The following is a 17,401-nucleotide window of genomic DNA, read 5'->3' as shown; positions in this document are numbered from 1 at the left end:
ATGATAACATGATTGTATAATGATAGAACCCAATATCAAGTGATATAAAGTGCTGCGTAATATGCATAAGTTATATAATAAAGGTGAATATGAATATTGTGTATATAACAGAAGAATGTGACTGTGTAATGACGTGATTATATGATAATGTCATTGATTAAAGACATTATTGTGTAATAACATGATTGTGTGATGACATGATTAAGTGATGTCACGATCTAAATTCACCTATCAGTAAGCTTCTGGGCCCCGGTGCAAAACTTGGAACAGGGCCCTGAGCTATAATGCTTTACTTATAGTACCGGGTTTCCTATATGGAGAAGAGAGGCCTTATGGGCCCCCTAAGGCCTCATGTCCACGGGCAAAATAGCATTTAAAATCCGCAGCGGATCACCCGCATGCGGATCCGCATCCCACAGGGATGCATTGACCACCCGCGGGTAGATAAATACCCGCGGATGGTCAATAAAAGTGATTTTTTTAAAAATGGAGCATGAAAAAAAATGGAATTTCCGTGCGGGTCTCCCGCAGGCTGCTATCGAAGCCTATGGAAGCCGTCCGGGAGACCTAAAATAAGAATAACTTACCCGCAGCTGACCGGGCAGTTCTTCTCTTCTTCACGGCCGGATCTTCTTTCTTCGGCCTGGCGGATGTGCCGGACGCATCGCGCGGCACGCAACCAACGTGCCGAGCATATCCGCCGGCCAAAGAAAGAAGATCCGGCGGACCGCTGCAGGTGAGTTAATTCTTATTTTAAGCGCTCATGTCCGCGGGGCAGGAGGGACCCGCTACGGATTCTCCATGTAGAATCCGTAGCGGGCCTGATTTTCCCCGTGGACATGAGGCCTAAGGCTCCTGAGCCCGGGTGCAACCGCATCCCCTGCATTCTCTATAGTTACTCCCCTGAGTAGGGTTTTGAGAGGAAATGGAGGAAACCCATGCAAACATGGGGAGAACATACAAACTCCAAGCAGATGTTGTCCTTGGTGGGATTTGAGTTACTGTGCTGCCCTATAAAAGTCAGTGTTAATAGTTTCTTTATGAGTTTGGACTTGTCTTGTATAACTGGAAAAATAGCTACTTATAGCTATACGTGTGGCTAAAATATTTCCCATACTGAAATCTGAAATAAAATATGCTTAATCTGCATATTATTGTTGAATCCTTCATTTTATCTATGGATATATTTTCTAATCCAATATAATACTGAATACTTAAAGTGTAATGCATCAATAAAATGCCATCATTTATTAAAAAATGTCAATGATTGCTACTATGTTCTTGATATCTGATACATTCATTGACTGATTTACTCTGGGTGTTACATGGAAGAGATTTAAACATCCTTACCGAGGATTTATTTTCAAAAGAAAAGTGATGATCGCCATAATTTAAAACCAAGAAATCCCTCCAGACAGCCAGTCTGCCTGCTGACACAAAGCCGAGATCTGGCATATAGAAATGTCATCAAACCCACAGGAAACAAAGGTCCCTTAAGTCTCAAGTTCTGCGGAGTATCAGGTTGGTTGAAAAGAATCAAGAAAACCAATATTGGGTGTTTTTATATGACCACTTTTGTTAATGCTAATTGAGCATTGCCAATATATGCAAGTATCAAATATGCAAAAGCCCCTCAAATATAGTACGCTCTATAGGGAAAAGCCATCTTTCCTGTTATACTGTGACACGGAGGGGATCGGGAGGGGATCACTCTCCACCCCGCTCCCCTTTGCCGCCCCTCCAGCCCCCCCCCCCCGAATTCTCAGGGACGAGCCAGCAGGTACTCGAAAAGGGCGATGCTCTCTCGAGTAAATTGCCTTAACGAGTATGCTCGCTCATTTCTACATCCCACATACTTGCTTTCTGATATGGGAGACTTTCTTTTTCCAGGAAAGGGGTGAGAAGATTAGAACCTATAAAAGTTGATAACTGTATGGTACATGTTCCAAGCTGCATGGCAGATCTAATCATGTGGAGGAAGGGGCTAAGACAACCTTTCATAGGCTCAGGGGGCTCTAGTTAATCAGTATTTAAGTTGATTAATAGACAATTCTATCCAATTTTATCTATCCTACTAGTGCATGGAGGCAGAAATAACCCTTTATTGTGCTGCTGTTAAGATTTAAGGAAACAGATTAAGAATAGAAATCAATGCTTATTGTCATTATTGGAAGACATCTTATCTATCAACATAGAAGCAACGCTTTTTATACGCAACCACTTGCAGGGTCAAACGAGTACACCAGTGGCACATCCTACTATGTCCCCAAAAACTCCAATAATTGATTGTTACACCTGAGGGAAATCATAATTTATCATGTTTTGTAAAGTCTTACAATGATACAATTAAGAGTTTACATGAACAATTTCTGTAAAACTCAAGGATCGGCCTTTGACATAATTTCATCTAGTTGGCTCTAAGTAATTCCGTCTGAGATTGACCGCATGTGCTGATTTCATAGCAGGGATAAGTATGAATGATGTTGGGACTTTGTTACCTTTAGCATTTCCTAAAGGATAGAATCCATCATCCTTGTAAGATTTTTAAATGAATAGAGAAAATCTCTCCAGGGCTGGACTTCTGCAAATGTCAAGGGGCAAAAGTCCTCTGAACTCCACATAATAGGTGAGGCCCTCAGGTGTTTTTTAGATTGTTTACTGATCTCTTATCACAGAGGAAGGCAAGCACTTGGAATGCTGTGATGTCTGTTTGGCTAAGGGCCCTTTTACGCAGGGAGATTTTTTTTCCATGAATGAGCCCCAATTGATATTTCGGCAAGCTGATCAGGGCTTGTTCAGCTCCATTTACATGGAGTAATGTATGTGCCCAACAATCATTAGGACATATACAGTTCCATTGGTGTCGGTAACCCATCGCTGTTTATACACAGTAATATAATGGAGGTTTTGGTGCCACAAAAAAAAAGATGTGATCAAATGATGTTTGTGCCAATCATCAGCCTGTGTTAGAGGCCCTAAGAGCACAATAGGCAGCCCTACTACCACAACAAGCGTTTCGCATATAGAAGATATAGTATATTTCACCTTATTAATGAAGTCACTTTGAGAATTACTAGTGGTTATATAAATATTTTTAGGACATCATTAAGAAAACGCAATCATCACTTTTATCTAACTTCTAAACTAGTATCTTAGTTTCCACATTCTTATACTATGCAAATAGTTTAATAGAACTTGTTCACAGAGATACAGGGATATCTCTGATTGGATTCTTCTAGCAAACAAAGTCAAGCGGATCAGTGTAAATTGGCACCATAAGGGCATGTTTGGCATGCTGTCTACAAATGCTTCAGAACCATGCCATCAATATAAATATTACAAATCTAACGACAGCTTCCCTATAACTAGAGCTACTAAAGCTGCTTTCACATCTGCGACAGGGTTCTGTTTTCCTGCTCAGTTTGGGAAGCAGAAAAGGCAAATCCCTTGAATAAACCAGTCTGTGCTACGATGGAATCGAATAGCGCCAAATTGACCCCATTGAATAGAGTGGGGTTTGTTCGGTTTCCGCTCAGCTGCCCAGTATTTTACCAGAAGGGAAAGTGCTGCAGCTGTTTATTACAGCTGACACCTGCGGGCAACAGCCCCATTTGGCCACCCGGCTGATCGGGACTGTTAACCCTTTAAATGCCGCTGTTAATTCTGACAGCGGCATTTAAATCCCCCAAACGATGTTCGGGGGTCCCGTACGGCCCTACTGCGGTAAGATCGGGGGAGCTGTCCAGGTGTCATGGCAGCCGGGTTCCTTCTGAAAGACCCCAGGGATGTCATGGCAGAATGCCTATCAAGCCATCATACTGCATTAGCGATCTAAGCATCGCTAGTTATGGTCCCCCAGGAGGACTGAAAGAAAAAGTAAAAATAATAACAATAAAGTTTAATTGATTTTTTTTGTTAAGCAATAAAAGTCCAAAAAATCCCTTTTTGCCATATTTACAATAAAAAAAAATCTAAATAATAAAACAAATACATATTTGGTATCGCTGTGTTCGTAAACTTCCATTCTATCAAGGTAATGCATTATTTACTGCACATGGTAAACGTCATCCGGAAAAAAAAATAAAAACCACCAGAAATGCACTTTTTTTTTCACACTGTTGCCAAGAAAAAATGTAATGAAAAGCGGTCAAAAAGTCCTACGTGTTCCAACATGGTACCAACAGAAATTGCAGGATGTACCGCACAAAATGAGCCCTCACATAACTATATTGACGGAAAAATAATAAAGTTATTGTGCGCAGAAGATGGAGGCAGAAAATAATTTTAAAAAATTAAATATCTTTAAAATAATATATTAGTAGTAAGGCAAAAAAAAAACTATATAAGTTTGGTATCGTTGTAATCATACTGGCCCATAGAATAAAGTCATCATGTCATTTTTGTTGCAGTTTGTGCGCAGTAGAAACAAGACGCACTGAAAGATGGCGGAATGTCGTTTTTTTTTTTCATTTCTCTCCACGTAGAATTTTGTAAAAGTTTTTCAGTGCATTATATGGAACATGAAATAGTACCATTGAAAAATACAACTCGTCCCGCAAAAAACAAGCCCTCATACAGCTACGTCGAGGGATAATTAAAGGAGTTATAATTTTTTAAAAGGGGGGAGGAAAAAACGAAAATGGAAAAAAACCAAAAAGTGTGGTCACTAAGGGGTTAAACTCACCGTAAAATCATTGTTCAGCCAAAGAGCGAACAATGGTAGCATTTACATGCAATGATTATTGCTCATACGCTATCGTTTGAATGAATTTTGAGCGATAATCGGTGCGTGAAAATTGGGCTTTAGCAGTGATATCACTCGCTCGTTTGCGCATTCAAAAGAGAACCGACTCATCTAAAAGGAAGATAAGATCCAAGATAAAGAAAAACCCATCTGTACCATAAAATCTTCTGACCACGTGGTGCTAACAACCTCATGCCACAACTGCAGATTGATGACTGGCGTCTATGAGGGAATATCTCCCTTGCTGTCTTGTAGCCCAGGACACTGGTACTCTCATACAGGTATGTGTTGTTCATTCTTCAGCTCACACAACATGTCACATTCCTCCCATCTTCTTCCCGATGAAAGAAATTCCTTGCTGCTTCTCAGAAAAATGTACAAGTAAGGAAATGAGGATAACCGCCTGTAGGAGCGGAGGCTTAAAGTTCTGACAACGTTTATCAGGTTATAACTAGAAAGGAATAATAGAAGATATTGTGATCCTGAAATGTATTCAATTATGATCCCGTGTTATGTTATATATGAACACTGGAAGCTTAATGTGTAAATAAGGAAACCTATAATATATATATATAGGTGCACATATATATACACATATATACAGTATATATAAAGTTACTATAGTAGTCTTCATTCTAGAAATCATTACCGGTCATAGATATAGATACTTGAGGTCATTTGGTTAGATTTCCCCTTTAATATAAGTAGCTCTACCCATTGAGCTGCTTACATGTAAGTCTTACATGTCCTCTTTGTATACATCTGATGCAACTTAAGGATAAGTCAGTCTATGGTTTTTATGGTCTCAATTCTCTGATGTTTCCATTTGTTAACAGTAATATTGTCACCAGCGGCATACAGAAAACTATTTGCGTATATCATACTTTGTATTGCACAGCATAAGAAGAAAATTGCCCTAAATCACTTATACCGGGTGATTTCTTCATACATGAATTCATATACAACAGCCAGAATGACATGAAAACATAAAAGTTGGTAATGCACCTTATAGATGTTTGGTGCACATGTGGGCACTGTTGGTGACACTAGTAGAGATGAGCGAGCGTACTCGTTAAGGGAAATTACTCGAGCGAGTATCGCCATTTTCGAGTACATGCCTGCTTGCCCGAAAAGATTCGGAGGACGGCGGGGGCAGGGGGGGGGGAGAGCAGGGGAGAGCTCACTCCTGCAACTCACCGCTCACCCCCGCTGGCTCCCGAATCTTTTTGGTCGAGCGGGCATGTACTCGAAAATGGCAATACTCGCTTGAGTAATTTGCCTTAATGGGTACGCTCGCTCATCTCTAGACACTAGCCTAACAGAGAGCATCTCCACTGCAATGGAATCAATAACTGAGGATATGCTGGGATACGTCTGGACAGAAATGAACTATTGACTTGACATCTGCCGTGTCACCAAGGACGCCCATATTGAACATTTATAAGGTGCATTACAAACTAGAAGTTCTTCTATCTTTTCATGTCATTCTGGCTGTTGTATGGCAATTCACATATGAATAAATCAGCCTTACTTTTGCACCATTCTTTTTGAATCACCCTCTATAATCAAGAAAAGTTATTTTTATATTAGATAAACGAGTGATGACCCGTGATGACTAAGCTGCATATAATAAATGGCCTGTGAAGTATCAGGGTGCTACAAGGGGTGTTTACAAATCCCTGCCTATCAGAATCAGCTTTTCTTTAGAGCCAATGGAGGCCATATTTCCCTACAGGTCGGAGAGGTGGTGGTGAAGTGCAGTAGGTTTTTTTCTGGCACCCCAATTGACACATCGGGAGGCATTTTGTGGATTCTTTTGTGTCTACTAACTCACCAAGCTAAAGCTAAAAACTGCAATAAACATGACAGCATGATCTATTGAGCACCCACAACTACACAAATAGTTAAAGCTTCCTAAACTTTCAACTAACTGTACAGTATCTGTCATCAGGTAACTTAAGGACCCTATAGAGAAATCAGTTGAGAGTCGTGTGAATCTGTGACCTCACACTTGTACAAACCTGTCTATAGCCCAGAGCCCCTCGGGGCTCGTCGTGGTGCCGCCTTCTCATAAACCCTACTCCCATTAACTGTCAGATGTGGAGAGCATTTAGCAGATCCCAGGTAGTGAGTACTTCTTTATACACCTTTTAGGAGTGATCGTTCAGATTGGAAAAGTATATCACATTTATGCATATCTTTGTACTCTAAGGTGTTTTCCAGGACTTAAATATTGATGGCTTATCACTAAGATAGGTAATCAATAGTTGGTCAGTGGGAATCCAACACAGTCCAACTCTGGAAATTAGCCAAGACCCAGTGCTCTCTTTATAGTTTGCACAATTACATTGCTGCATAAACAGTTGCGTCCGTGCAACCTACTAGAGCTGAATCTAATACTTGAGATGTAACTAATATTTTGCTGAAATAAAGGGACCTAAGCACTCACCTGACCAATTTGCCCCTTTGGCTCTGCTCTCCTTGGAGACTGGAGCGAGCGGTTTAAGGCTTCATAAAGTGTATAAGTCCATATACGGCTTGGTCCACTCTCTATTTGTTCTAAAACCTCATTCAAACCAAATGGTGTTAATATGTTTAAACGATAGATCCAGAACATCTCTTTTTTACATAACTGGCTATTAGAATGGGACGGAACGTATTGTAATGGTGTTACTTTAAGGAATTTGATTTGATGGTTATGGGTTTCCGAAAAATGTCGGGATACGCTGTGTTTAGAAAAAATTTGATATAATTTAATATATATATAGAAATTGTTTTTAATAGTTTATATTTATATGTATTTTATTCCATATATATGTATACATTATATTCCATTTGATAATCAAAATATTTGGTATCTATTATTACTTATTTATTATAGGATAGATATTTATATTGCATTTCAGATTGATATATATATATATATATATATATATATATATACACAAATAAAGATTTCTTTGAGTAGAAAAATCTTCTTTACTGGAGTTTTTAGTATTAGAAGGAACATTAATTAATCCATGGATCTTATCCAGAGGAGGTATTGATTATTTGTTTTAGTGGTAAATAATATATGCGTATATTCATATATGATGCTCATTTTTCTTTTTCTTTTTGTTATTTATGAGTGATTTTGAAATAACGGGGTGGAATCACGGGGATGATGGGACCACTTCACATATTAAATGACGTTTTTTTTCTGCAACTGATTTTATGAAAGATAAATGGAACGCACCTTGCGTTCCATATCCAGAGAACTCTGGTCCCATGACCTGTATCACATGACTAGGTCACATGACAGAAACCCCTCCCTATGGAGGACGGACACTCTGGCGGCGTCTGCTGTGCGAGCAACATGTGTGAGTAAAGCTTTACATGTATGTGTATATAAGAAGGTTTTTAAGTGTAATGTGAATGTATATTTTGCTTGAGAAAGGCGTATTTTGATCACCGAAACGCGTAGCAATAAAACAGGTATATTTATTACGGACCAGAAGTCTGTATTCATTTTAACCCTTAGAGTGCGGGGAAGATTTTTTGCATTTCCTTGTGGTTAGGTCTAGTGACACGTGCAGTAATACAACCCAGGCAGAAGCTCAGGGCAAGCAGCGAGTCTTTATCTTGCTAAGCCCATGTGAGTCAAATTTTCTTTTCTGTCTATAGTAGTCAGTTATTTTCTGAAAAATATTGGGAATTCAGACGTTTACTGAATACCTTAATACAGTATTTAACATGTGGATTTCCATGAGGCGCACAAAGTTATCCACAAGGCAAGGCATGACTTTATGATTGGTGAGGGTTTGACTGCTGGGAAACCACAGATCTGGAGGTTGCACATGCTGCATTCCATTAATTTCGATGGGTGCATCAGAAAATTGCTGAGTACAAGTGTGCGCCAATTTCATTTAAACGATAAAACTAATTTATTTTAATAACTAAAAAGGTTCAGTCCACCCAAACAAAATGCAGTTCAGCAGATGTTTTAGGCCATATGGATATGGAGTATTGCCTTGGATAAATGAAAGCACTTAAATGTGTTGAAATAACTTAAAGGGTTTGCCCATTTGTAAGCTATTGATGGCTTATCATCAGGATAGGTCATCAACAGTAGATTGACGTGAGTCTATTAGCTGTTTGCTGGACCAATTGTTCATTGAGCAGATTTCTGCAGGAAGCTGCCAGCTCCGTTCTCACTACAGAGGTCCAGCATGGTATTACACACAAAATTCTTATTAATTTCAATGGGAACTTTGCCTGCAATACCAATGCTGGCCACTGCAGTTAGAATAGAGCTGTCTGCTTCAGTGCACAAGTACATAATAATAATAAAATAAAAGATTCACCTGTTCAGTTTCCCTTAAGATCTACATGGATCTCTGCAGAGGAAAGATTTGCAGGGGAACCACAAAAAAACTAGACCAAAAAAGTAGTGCTCACTTACCTACAGGGTGAGACAGTGCTAATTCATGAACCCTCTAATGGCTTCTGATAAACAAAATGCCTCTCTACTGTTGTAGGACTACAACTCCCAGCAATAAACTCTCTGTGCATGCTGGGAGTTGTAGTTTTGTAACAGCTGAGAGCCACAAGTTGGATGGAGACCGAATGATTCTGATACATTTCCAGGATCACAGTCAGCAATGACCTGACTCTATACTAAGTGTATCAAATAATCACAAAACTGAATTTCAAGGACTTACCGTTATCTTCCACTGAGAAACGAAAGCTGTCACTTGTAGCATTCTCACCATCCTTCAAGACATAGCAGACTTTTACATCATCAATATCAGCTATTCAAATTAGAAAGGGAAGAATATATGAAGCGTAGAGACAAAACGGCAGCATTTTAAGTACATAGTTTAACTATTGTGTACATTTTTTTTATGTTCTACAAGTACAGTATTAGTCCATATGGGAAAAGGTGAAGACCTCTTCATATATTACCGTGTTTCCCCGAAAATAAGACAGTGTCTTATATTAATTTTTGTTCAAAAAGGTTTAACTTTTTTACATGTATAGCTGCCTGGACACTATTTAAATTGACTTTTTTAATTAACTATTCGCTGGGCTTAATTTTGGAGTAGGGCTTATATTTCAAGCATCCTCAAAAAGCCTGAAAAATCATTCTGCATCCTCAAAAATTCTGGAAAATCATGCTATGTCTTATTTTCAGGGTATGTCTTATTTTCAGGGAAACAGGGTAGTTGCGCCTTCTCAGAAATGTATGCTAAGTCTGACCAGGTGTACATTTCTGTCATAATTTACAATAGTTTCTGGTTTAAATTATACATAAATCTGTCTGTCTGGGGCATCCATACCTGCTTGTACAAACTTTTGCGACTTTCACAACAAAAACTGGCATAAAAAGTTTTACAAATGTACTCCATAGTCTTATATCTAATATCTGGTAAGAATGCTGTGTAGCATTAATTTTGTTCTTTAACCCTTTCCAATCCACTGTCAGACCTCTGAACACATTATGATTTAAAGCTGTACAGCTCCGATGTTGGAAGACATCCGTCGGGGTTCTCTTAGGCCTCCCTCACACAGGGCGTTTTATACAGCGTTTAGCGCTGCCTTTTCAGCCCTGTGCTAAACGCTGTACAAGACTCCCATTCATTTCAATGGGGCTGCTCACACAGGGCTGAAAACGTAGCGCCTCCCAACGCTGCGCTTTGACAGTGATGCATGTTCTATTCTGGGGCGTTTTCAGCCCTGCGTCGCCCATTGAAATGAATGGGCAGCGGTTTTGGCACTGCTAAAAACGCGGCAACACTTGGTGTCGCGTTTTTGGCAGCGTTAACCGCTCGCCGATTTTCGGGGTGAGGGCTTGTAATAGAAGCCCTACCCTGAAAATCAGTCCCAGCGGGCTAGAGAAAAAAAAGAAAGCAATAATCACCTAGCCGCTGCAGTCCGGGTCGTGGCCGCTGGTCTCTGCCGCTGATCCGGGCTTCATCGGCACCCCAAAGTCTATTGCCGGAGGCCCCTGGCCTCCGGCAATAGAGTGCTGTGATTGGTTGTCGGTGCTTGCTCGATGCCCAATTACAGCCCTCCAGGGGCCTCCGGCAATAGACGTTGGTGTGCCGAGGCAGCCCGGATCAGCGGCAGAGACCAGCGGCCGCGACCCGGACTGCAGCGGCTAGGTGAGTATAGCTTTTTTTTTCTTTTCAGCATTCTTGGCTGCGTTTTCAGCCGAGCTGAAAACGCAGCCAAAACGCTGGCATAAAGTATGCCAGCGCTGCAGAAATGGGGCGGAATCTGCAGTAACGCACCGTTGAAAAACACTGCGTTTCTGCAAACGCCCTGTGTGAGGGAGTATATTGGCAGCCTCTCTGCTGTCGGAGCCTATCCAACGTGCCACCTCATGCAGTACTGGCTTTAGCCAGCATATAGCGCCATTGTATAACAGCAGAAAAAGAGTAAGCCCCCTAGGAAAACCAGGATACAAATTGGATTGGAAAGGGTTAAATGAGTCCTTAAAGAGCTTGTCCGGGAGTTTTAGTATTGATGACCTATCTGCAGGATAGGTCATTAATAGTTGATCATGGTGGTCCGCACCCTGGGATCCCCACCAATCAGCTGATTGCCACACTTGCAGATAGCGCTGTCAATATTCCAGTGGACCGGTTTGGTACTACAGCCACATCTCCCATTGAATTCAATCAGAGTTGTGCCTGCAGTCCCAAAGAAGCTCCTGCAATATGAACTGCAATGTCTGTACTGACAGTAGCATGGCAATCAGCTGCTTGGCGGAGATGCGAGTGCTGGATGTCTGCTGATCAACTATTGATGGCCTATCCTGAGCATGGGTCATCAATAGTAAAAGTCCCCGAGAACCTCTCTAAATTAGAAAAATACAAACAATTAATTGAAAGCAAAATTTGTAAATATTTAGTTCAGTTTGTAACCAAAATTATTGCTACTCACCCTGTGTAAATGATCTTGCTGTACTGTCGCCATGCGCCATGTTGATGATAACTCCATGCTTTGGACTATCCGTGATTTTGTATTTCAGCAATTTATTGGGGCTGTCTCGATCCTCTGATTTTAGTGATTTACTAGTGATAAGAAATCCAAGATGTCCAGAAGGAAGGATCCTCAATGTTGCAGCTCCTTTATTGACAGCAATTTGAGGAATACCATTGTCCAGCAAATTTATTCTAATTTTTAGCATTTGGGGTTTTCGTGTCTCAAATGTGGTATCAGGGAATACATAAAATTCAGTGTGAGTCCCATCAGTTACAGTGAAAGAGAAACTATCTTCGGTAAATTCACTGCCGTCGTGCCTATAACGTATCAGATTTTCATTCAGATCTTGCTTGGTGAAGGTTGTTATTGGACGACTGTTGTTAAACAGGATATGACCATGTACTGGTACTTGAGTGATTGTAAATCGTAACAAATGGTCAGGAGTATCCATGTCATCCGCACTTAGTTCAAAGGGAGTAATTAGTTTGTTTTCTCCTTCATTGGCCACCAAGTCATGGATTGAAAGAACTGGTTTCTTATTGTCCACATCAGTTATTGAAATCCTGAAAGTACGAAACACAGGATTGTAGCCATCTGTAACTTCAAACTCAAAACTGTCCATTTTCATCTCATCTTCTGAGGTATGAATGTAATAGACTTTGTTCCCTGCCAGTTGGAGTTGGGTGAAGGTAGTGATCAGACTCCCAGGCTGATCTGTACTCTCTAAATGTCCACGACTTGGTGCTCTAGTGATAGTAAATCTTAAATTCTCATCTGGACTGTTGATGTCACTTGTGCTTAGTAGGTCGGTAGTCAATGTTACTTTTCCTCCCTCTTTTAGTGTGACTCCTTTGTTAATTACATCTGGGAATGCAATATCAATGCTACCAATACTAATGTAAAAGTACCTGTCAATGAATGGGTTAATTCCATCTGTGATATCAAATTTTATAAGGTCACGTATACCTTCTTGGCCTATGTGAGTATACTGGATAAGTTGTTTGTCAATCTCCTCCTGCGTGAAATTCATTCCCACTGTGATGTTCCCCAGGACTGCCCCGTCAAGGTCAAGGCGCTGCAGTAGTCCTTGCTTTGGGCCAAACTGGATTATGTAAATTAGAGATTTATCATCTGAATCCAAATCTGTGGCTCTGAGTATCTTGTTTGTAATTAACTTTGTTTCTCCTATTTCAATTTCCAGTCCATCATTGATCACCATTCTTGGTGTCTCATCATCCACAGGAATAACCATTACAAGAATTTTCTTCTCTACACTGTGCTCCCCATCAGTTAGAAGGATATTAAAGCTGTCCTCCTTTGTCTCGGAGTCATCATGCTCATAAATAATGCTAGAGCCCTCTTTTATGTCTTCCAAGGTAAAGTTTGAGATGAGAGAAGTAGTTTGTTGAAGAACTACTCTACCATGTTGTGGAGGGTTGGTTATAATAAAGAGAAGCTCATCTGCGGGCTGATCAGCATCAGCAGCATTGAGGATGGGAGTGTCAATCACAAGGCTCATGCCCTCCATAACAATGAACTCCCGAGTGAAAATTTCTGGTTTCTCATCATTGGTTGGGATTATGACAATAGGAAAGAAAAGGGGCTTAGAAGAACTGACACCATCTGAGCAACGGAAGGTAAATCTATCTTCTGTAGGCTCTACTTCCTGGTGAATACTTTGAACATAATATATATGACCAAGATGGATATCTCTTATAGTGAATGCACTAATGGGAATCCCAGATCTGGACTTTTCAGAGCCTGGAGCCGGGGAGATATTTTCTATATATCCAGATGTGGGCTGGACAATAATTGTGCACAATATTTCATCTTTTGGTGTATCAACATCTTCTGCATCAAGGTTTTCAGACATTACTACATTTTTACCACCTTCTAATACAGAGAACTGATCTCCCAATTTCACGGTAGGGGCTTCACTATCCACTGGTAGAATAGTGACATGTACTTTCATACCCTGCACTTTATTTCCTCCTATCACCCATTCATCTGAAAGGTCTGAAATTGTTAGGTTAAAGAAATCCTGCTGCCTATGAAGGCCTATCTCTCCAGAAGTATGTGCATACATGACATCTCCATTAAGAAGATCTTGCTGAGTGAATCTCTCAACAGAAACACCATTTACCAATATTTCCCCTTTTCTAGGGTGGTCCTCCACAATAAAAGTAAGCATTAGATCATCGGTGTCAGGATCAGTGCCTTGTATAACATTAGTAGTGATCTCAGTTTCTCCCCTTTCTAGGACTTCTAAGAAAGATCCCAAAAGCCCACCAGGAAGCATTACCGTTGGGGGCTCATCATCTATTGGCTTAACATGTATTCTTACTGTAACAAAGACTTCATGAATAGTATCACTAACTACCAAGGAAAAAGAATCAGTATTCGATTCATCCCCACTATGGACATAAGCAAGATGACCTAGTTCTATGTTAAGAAGTCCAAATGATTCTCCTAATGACATTGGCTCACCTTGATATTGCAACTGACCATGTACTGGGGTTTGAGAGAGTCTGAGTATAATATTCTTTGTATCAGTGTCCTCATCTGTTGCATCAAGTTCAGCTTTTGTAAAGATGAAAGAGCCCCTCTCTTGGACAGTAAAGCCTGTATTGATGATTTCGGGGGGTTTGTTATCCACAGGTTGCAAAAATATAGTAAAAGTGCCTGGTACGGAATTTCCTGAAGCATCTTCCACAGTGAAGTTAAACTGCAAAACCCTTGCAACAATTCCCAATTCGTTTTTAGGAGGCCTGTAGGCAATCTTGTGATGGTTAATTTGCGCTTGAGTGAAGGAGGTCACCTGAACATCTGGTAGGTCTGTAAACACTATATGACCAGTCAGGACTGGATGGTTGGGATCAGTGTCTTTTGGATGGCTGTGTGTGGTGTACTTGAGATGTCTATCGTCTGTGTCCATATCTGTATAACGAAGGTGCTTTCTTTTGAAAGAAGTCATCTCGTATTCCTTAACAGTCATATGTAAAGTTGTCCCCTGGAATAACTCAGGAGGGATGTCATCTACAGGTTCTATCCGAACAGTGAAAATTTGCAATTCAGAATGATTAGGTGGATCATTATCATCTAGCACCATGAACAGCACCTGGTCTAACACCGTCTCAGCATTGTGTGGACCCACATGCCTATAGTAAAGCTTTGCATCTGCAATGTCTTTTTGGTACCACTCACTTACTACCTTTTCATACAGTTTTTCCTCAGGAAGGTGTTTCCATTCCTCACCTTTAGCAGGGGGTTCAGCTTGTCTAAGCACCAATTCTCCCAACTGGCTGAGAGGTTCTTGCAACACAAAGAAAATAGTAGAGTCTTCCGAATCAATGTCTGTAGCACTAAGCATAAAGGGTGAGATAAGAGCCAGGCTTTGCTCTACCAGGCTGAGTCCAGTGTTGGCATTGAGAACTGGGGGTTCATCATCTGTAGGGAACACTGTGATCGGGTAAAGTAATTCCACTTGGTGTTTTCCATCATCCAATCTGAGAATCAGATTATCACTGTAAGTATCACTACCATCATGCTGATAAATGACAAGTCCAGAATGCAGCTCTTGTGGAGTAAAGGTGAAGCCATTCCCACCATTGTTAGCAGTATTAGTCCCATGTGCCAGGACTAGATGCCCATGTTTGAGTCCACCTACCACACTCAATTTCACGTCCTCTAGATTATCCTCATCACTAAGCACCAGATTGTTCATTCCTGCCCCAGGACCAGAAAGAGGTCTTGACTGACCCTCCAGAAGCCACAGTCCAGTATTGCGAATAGCAAGGGGAGCAAATGTGTTCATAGGCTTCACCACAATCATGAAGGCAAAAGTTTCCGAGGAGGCTCCTTCTGTGTCTATCACCTGCATCTCCAGCTGTAGAATCCTCTCCTGCCAGGATTTACTGGATGGGGGTTGATAGGCGATCCTAAGTTCAGTTAAGTCTCTTTGATAAAAGGAAGTTATGGGTAAGCTCTGGTCATCAGTGCTTACCAGGTAGCCAGACACATCTAATTCTAGGAGGCTTGTCAAATTAAAAATAAGATCTCCAGGATCAGACTCTAAATCCTCTGCGGCCAACATCTCTGGAGTCAGGGCAGTCAACACAAACTGGTTAACCTCCATCATGAGCATGGACACAAAACTGGGATGGGGAAGGGTGTTTTCAGCTCCTTCCTTGATTCTGACAGTAAGGTGAAAGTGTTCTTGCTTTGTTTCCCCATTTGCATCAGTTAGATCCACTCGCATGGGCACATAATCTCTATTTGGGGAGTTATGAGGGGCTGTGTGTAGGTAATGCAATCCAGAACTTGTAAAATTATGGCAGTCCATGTTCTGCTGATGGCTGGTGCTCATGTTGACTAAGTGACCATACCTTGGTAGCCCACCTGTTCCAAGGAATAGAGTGATTCTGCAAGACTCCTTAGCAGGGTCATAGGAAAAACCCAGGACTTTCTTATCAATGGGAACACTAAGTCCATGTATCTTCTCTACCACCAGAGGTAAATTGCGAGTAACGATGTCAAGCTGCTGGAATATGACCTCCACTTCCAGGACGAAGGGCACAATCAGAGTCTCTGTAGGAGAGTCGTATCTAAGCTGCAGCCTCACCTTGTCCCGCTGTGGGCTGCGGCAGCCCAGGTGGGTGTATCGCACGTCACCTCGTCCAAAGTCACAGGGGAAGTTCTTAGGAGTCAGGGCTCCGGGTCTCTGGGACAAGGGGTCATTCTCCAGCACGGTCACCACACACCTGTCCCCAGGCTGCACCTGCAGGACCAGCTCTTCCACCGGGTCCACAGCCACGGACCTGCCGAAGGGGACCCGCACTGCTCGGCTGCTCACCACGATGTGTTCGGGCTGCAGATATCGGGACTCGGGTTGCAAAGATCGGGACTCGGGCTGCGCTCGTCCCCAGGAGAGGAAGGTCACTAGCAAGAAGTAGACGACCAGCGGGGGGCTTCTCAGAGGGTCCCTGGGCTGCAAGCAGCAAGCCATGTTCTAGCCCTGTGCAGGATCGCGATATGCCAGGACAGGGCAATGCTGTAGAGCAGGTGATGTCAGGACAGAGAGCTCGGGACTTGTCTTGGTGGGACCCTGATGTGCAGGTATTACTCCCTGGGGAGGGGCTGGCTGGCATGTGCTCAGTTCTCGCCCACCATAATGTGCAGCCCCTTCTTGCTGGTAATGTGATAGCCATGTGCCTGTGTCTATATACGGTCTAGCCTGGCAGAATAATATTAGCAAGACCACTGGAGCAAAAGTTCTACAACTGACTTATGTGCCTTTACATCGAACAATTAGTGTTAAAAAAAATAATAATTAAAAAAATTGTTGGATTGTTCAAATTTGTACAATAATCGTTTAGTGTAAACATGGTCAACGATTGAACGATAAATTGTGCGCTTATCATTCACCGCTCATTTGATGCAAGCATGACAACTACCGTTGGCTCGTTCACTAATCGTTCGGTTTAAATGCCAATCGTTCATTCGCTTTTATTCACTGGTACAGTCAATGTGAATGACAGAACATTTTGCAAGCAAACGGTTTATCTGCTTGTATAAACAGGCAAGGGTACTTTTATACGTAGCAATAATCGTTTGAGTGAAAGAGAAAACAATGACAGTTTAAACACAAAGACAAATAGTTGTTTTTTCCCACAGGATCATTCAGTTATT

The 17,401-nt window shown here is 41.4% G+C and overlaps 1 protein-coding gene across 1 annotated transcript in view; it reads right to left on the bottom strand.

The window, feature by feature from the left end:
* The window catches only part of FREM3 (FRAS1 related extracellular matrix 3), an 84,658-nt gene extending 67,818 nt beyond the window's left edge, over positions 1 to 16,840 (bottom strand). Inside the window, exons 1-2 of the mRNA XM_066573695.1 lie at positions 11,672 to 16,840; positions 9,445 to 9,534 (exon numbers count right to left, since the gene is read on the bottom strand). Coding sequence (XP_066429792.1) covers positions 9,445 to 9,534; positions 11,672 to 16,718 — 5,137 coding nt within the window. The 5' untranslated portion in view covers positions 16,719 to 16,840. The remainder of the gene's footprint in view (positions 1 to 9,444; positions 9,535 to 11,671) is intronic.
* Positions 16,841 to 17,401: the final 561 nt, after the last annotated feature.

Source organism: Eleutherodactylus coqui, chromosome 7 (genome assembly GCF_035609145.1).
Source record: "Eleutherodactylus coqui strain aEleCoq1 chromosome 7, aEleCoq1.hap1, whole genome shotgun sequence".
Lineage (NCBI taxonomy): Eukaryota > Metazoa > Chordata > Amphibia > Anura > Eleutherodactylidae > Eleutherodactylus > Eleutherodactylus coqui.
This window is presented reverse-complemented; position numbering and strand designations above follow the sequence as displayed.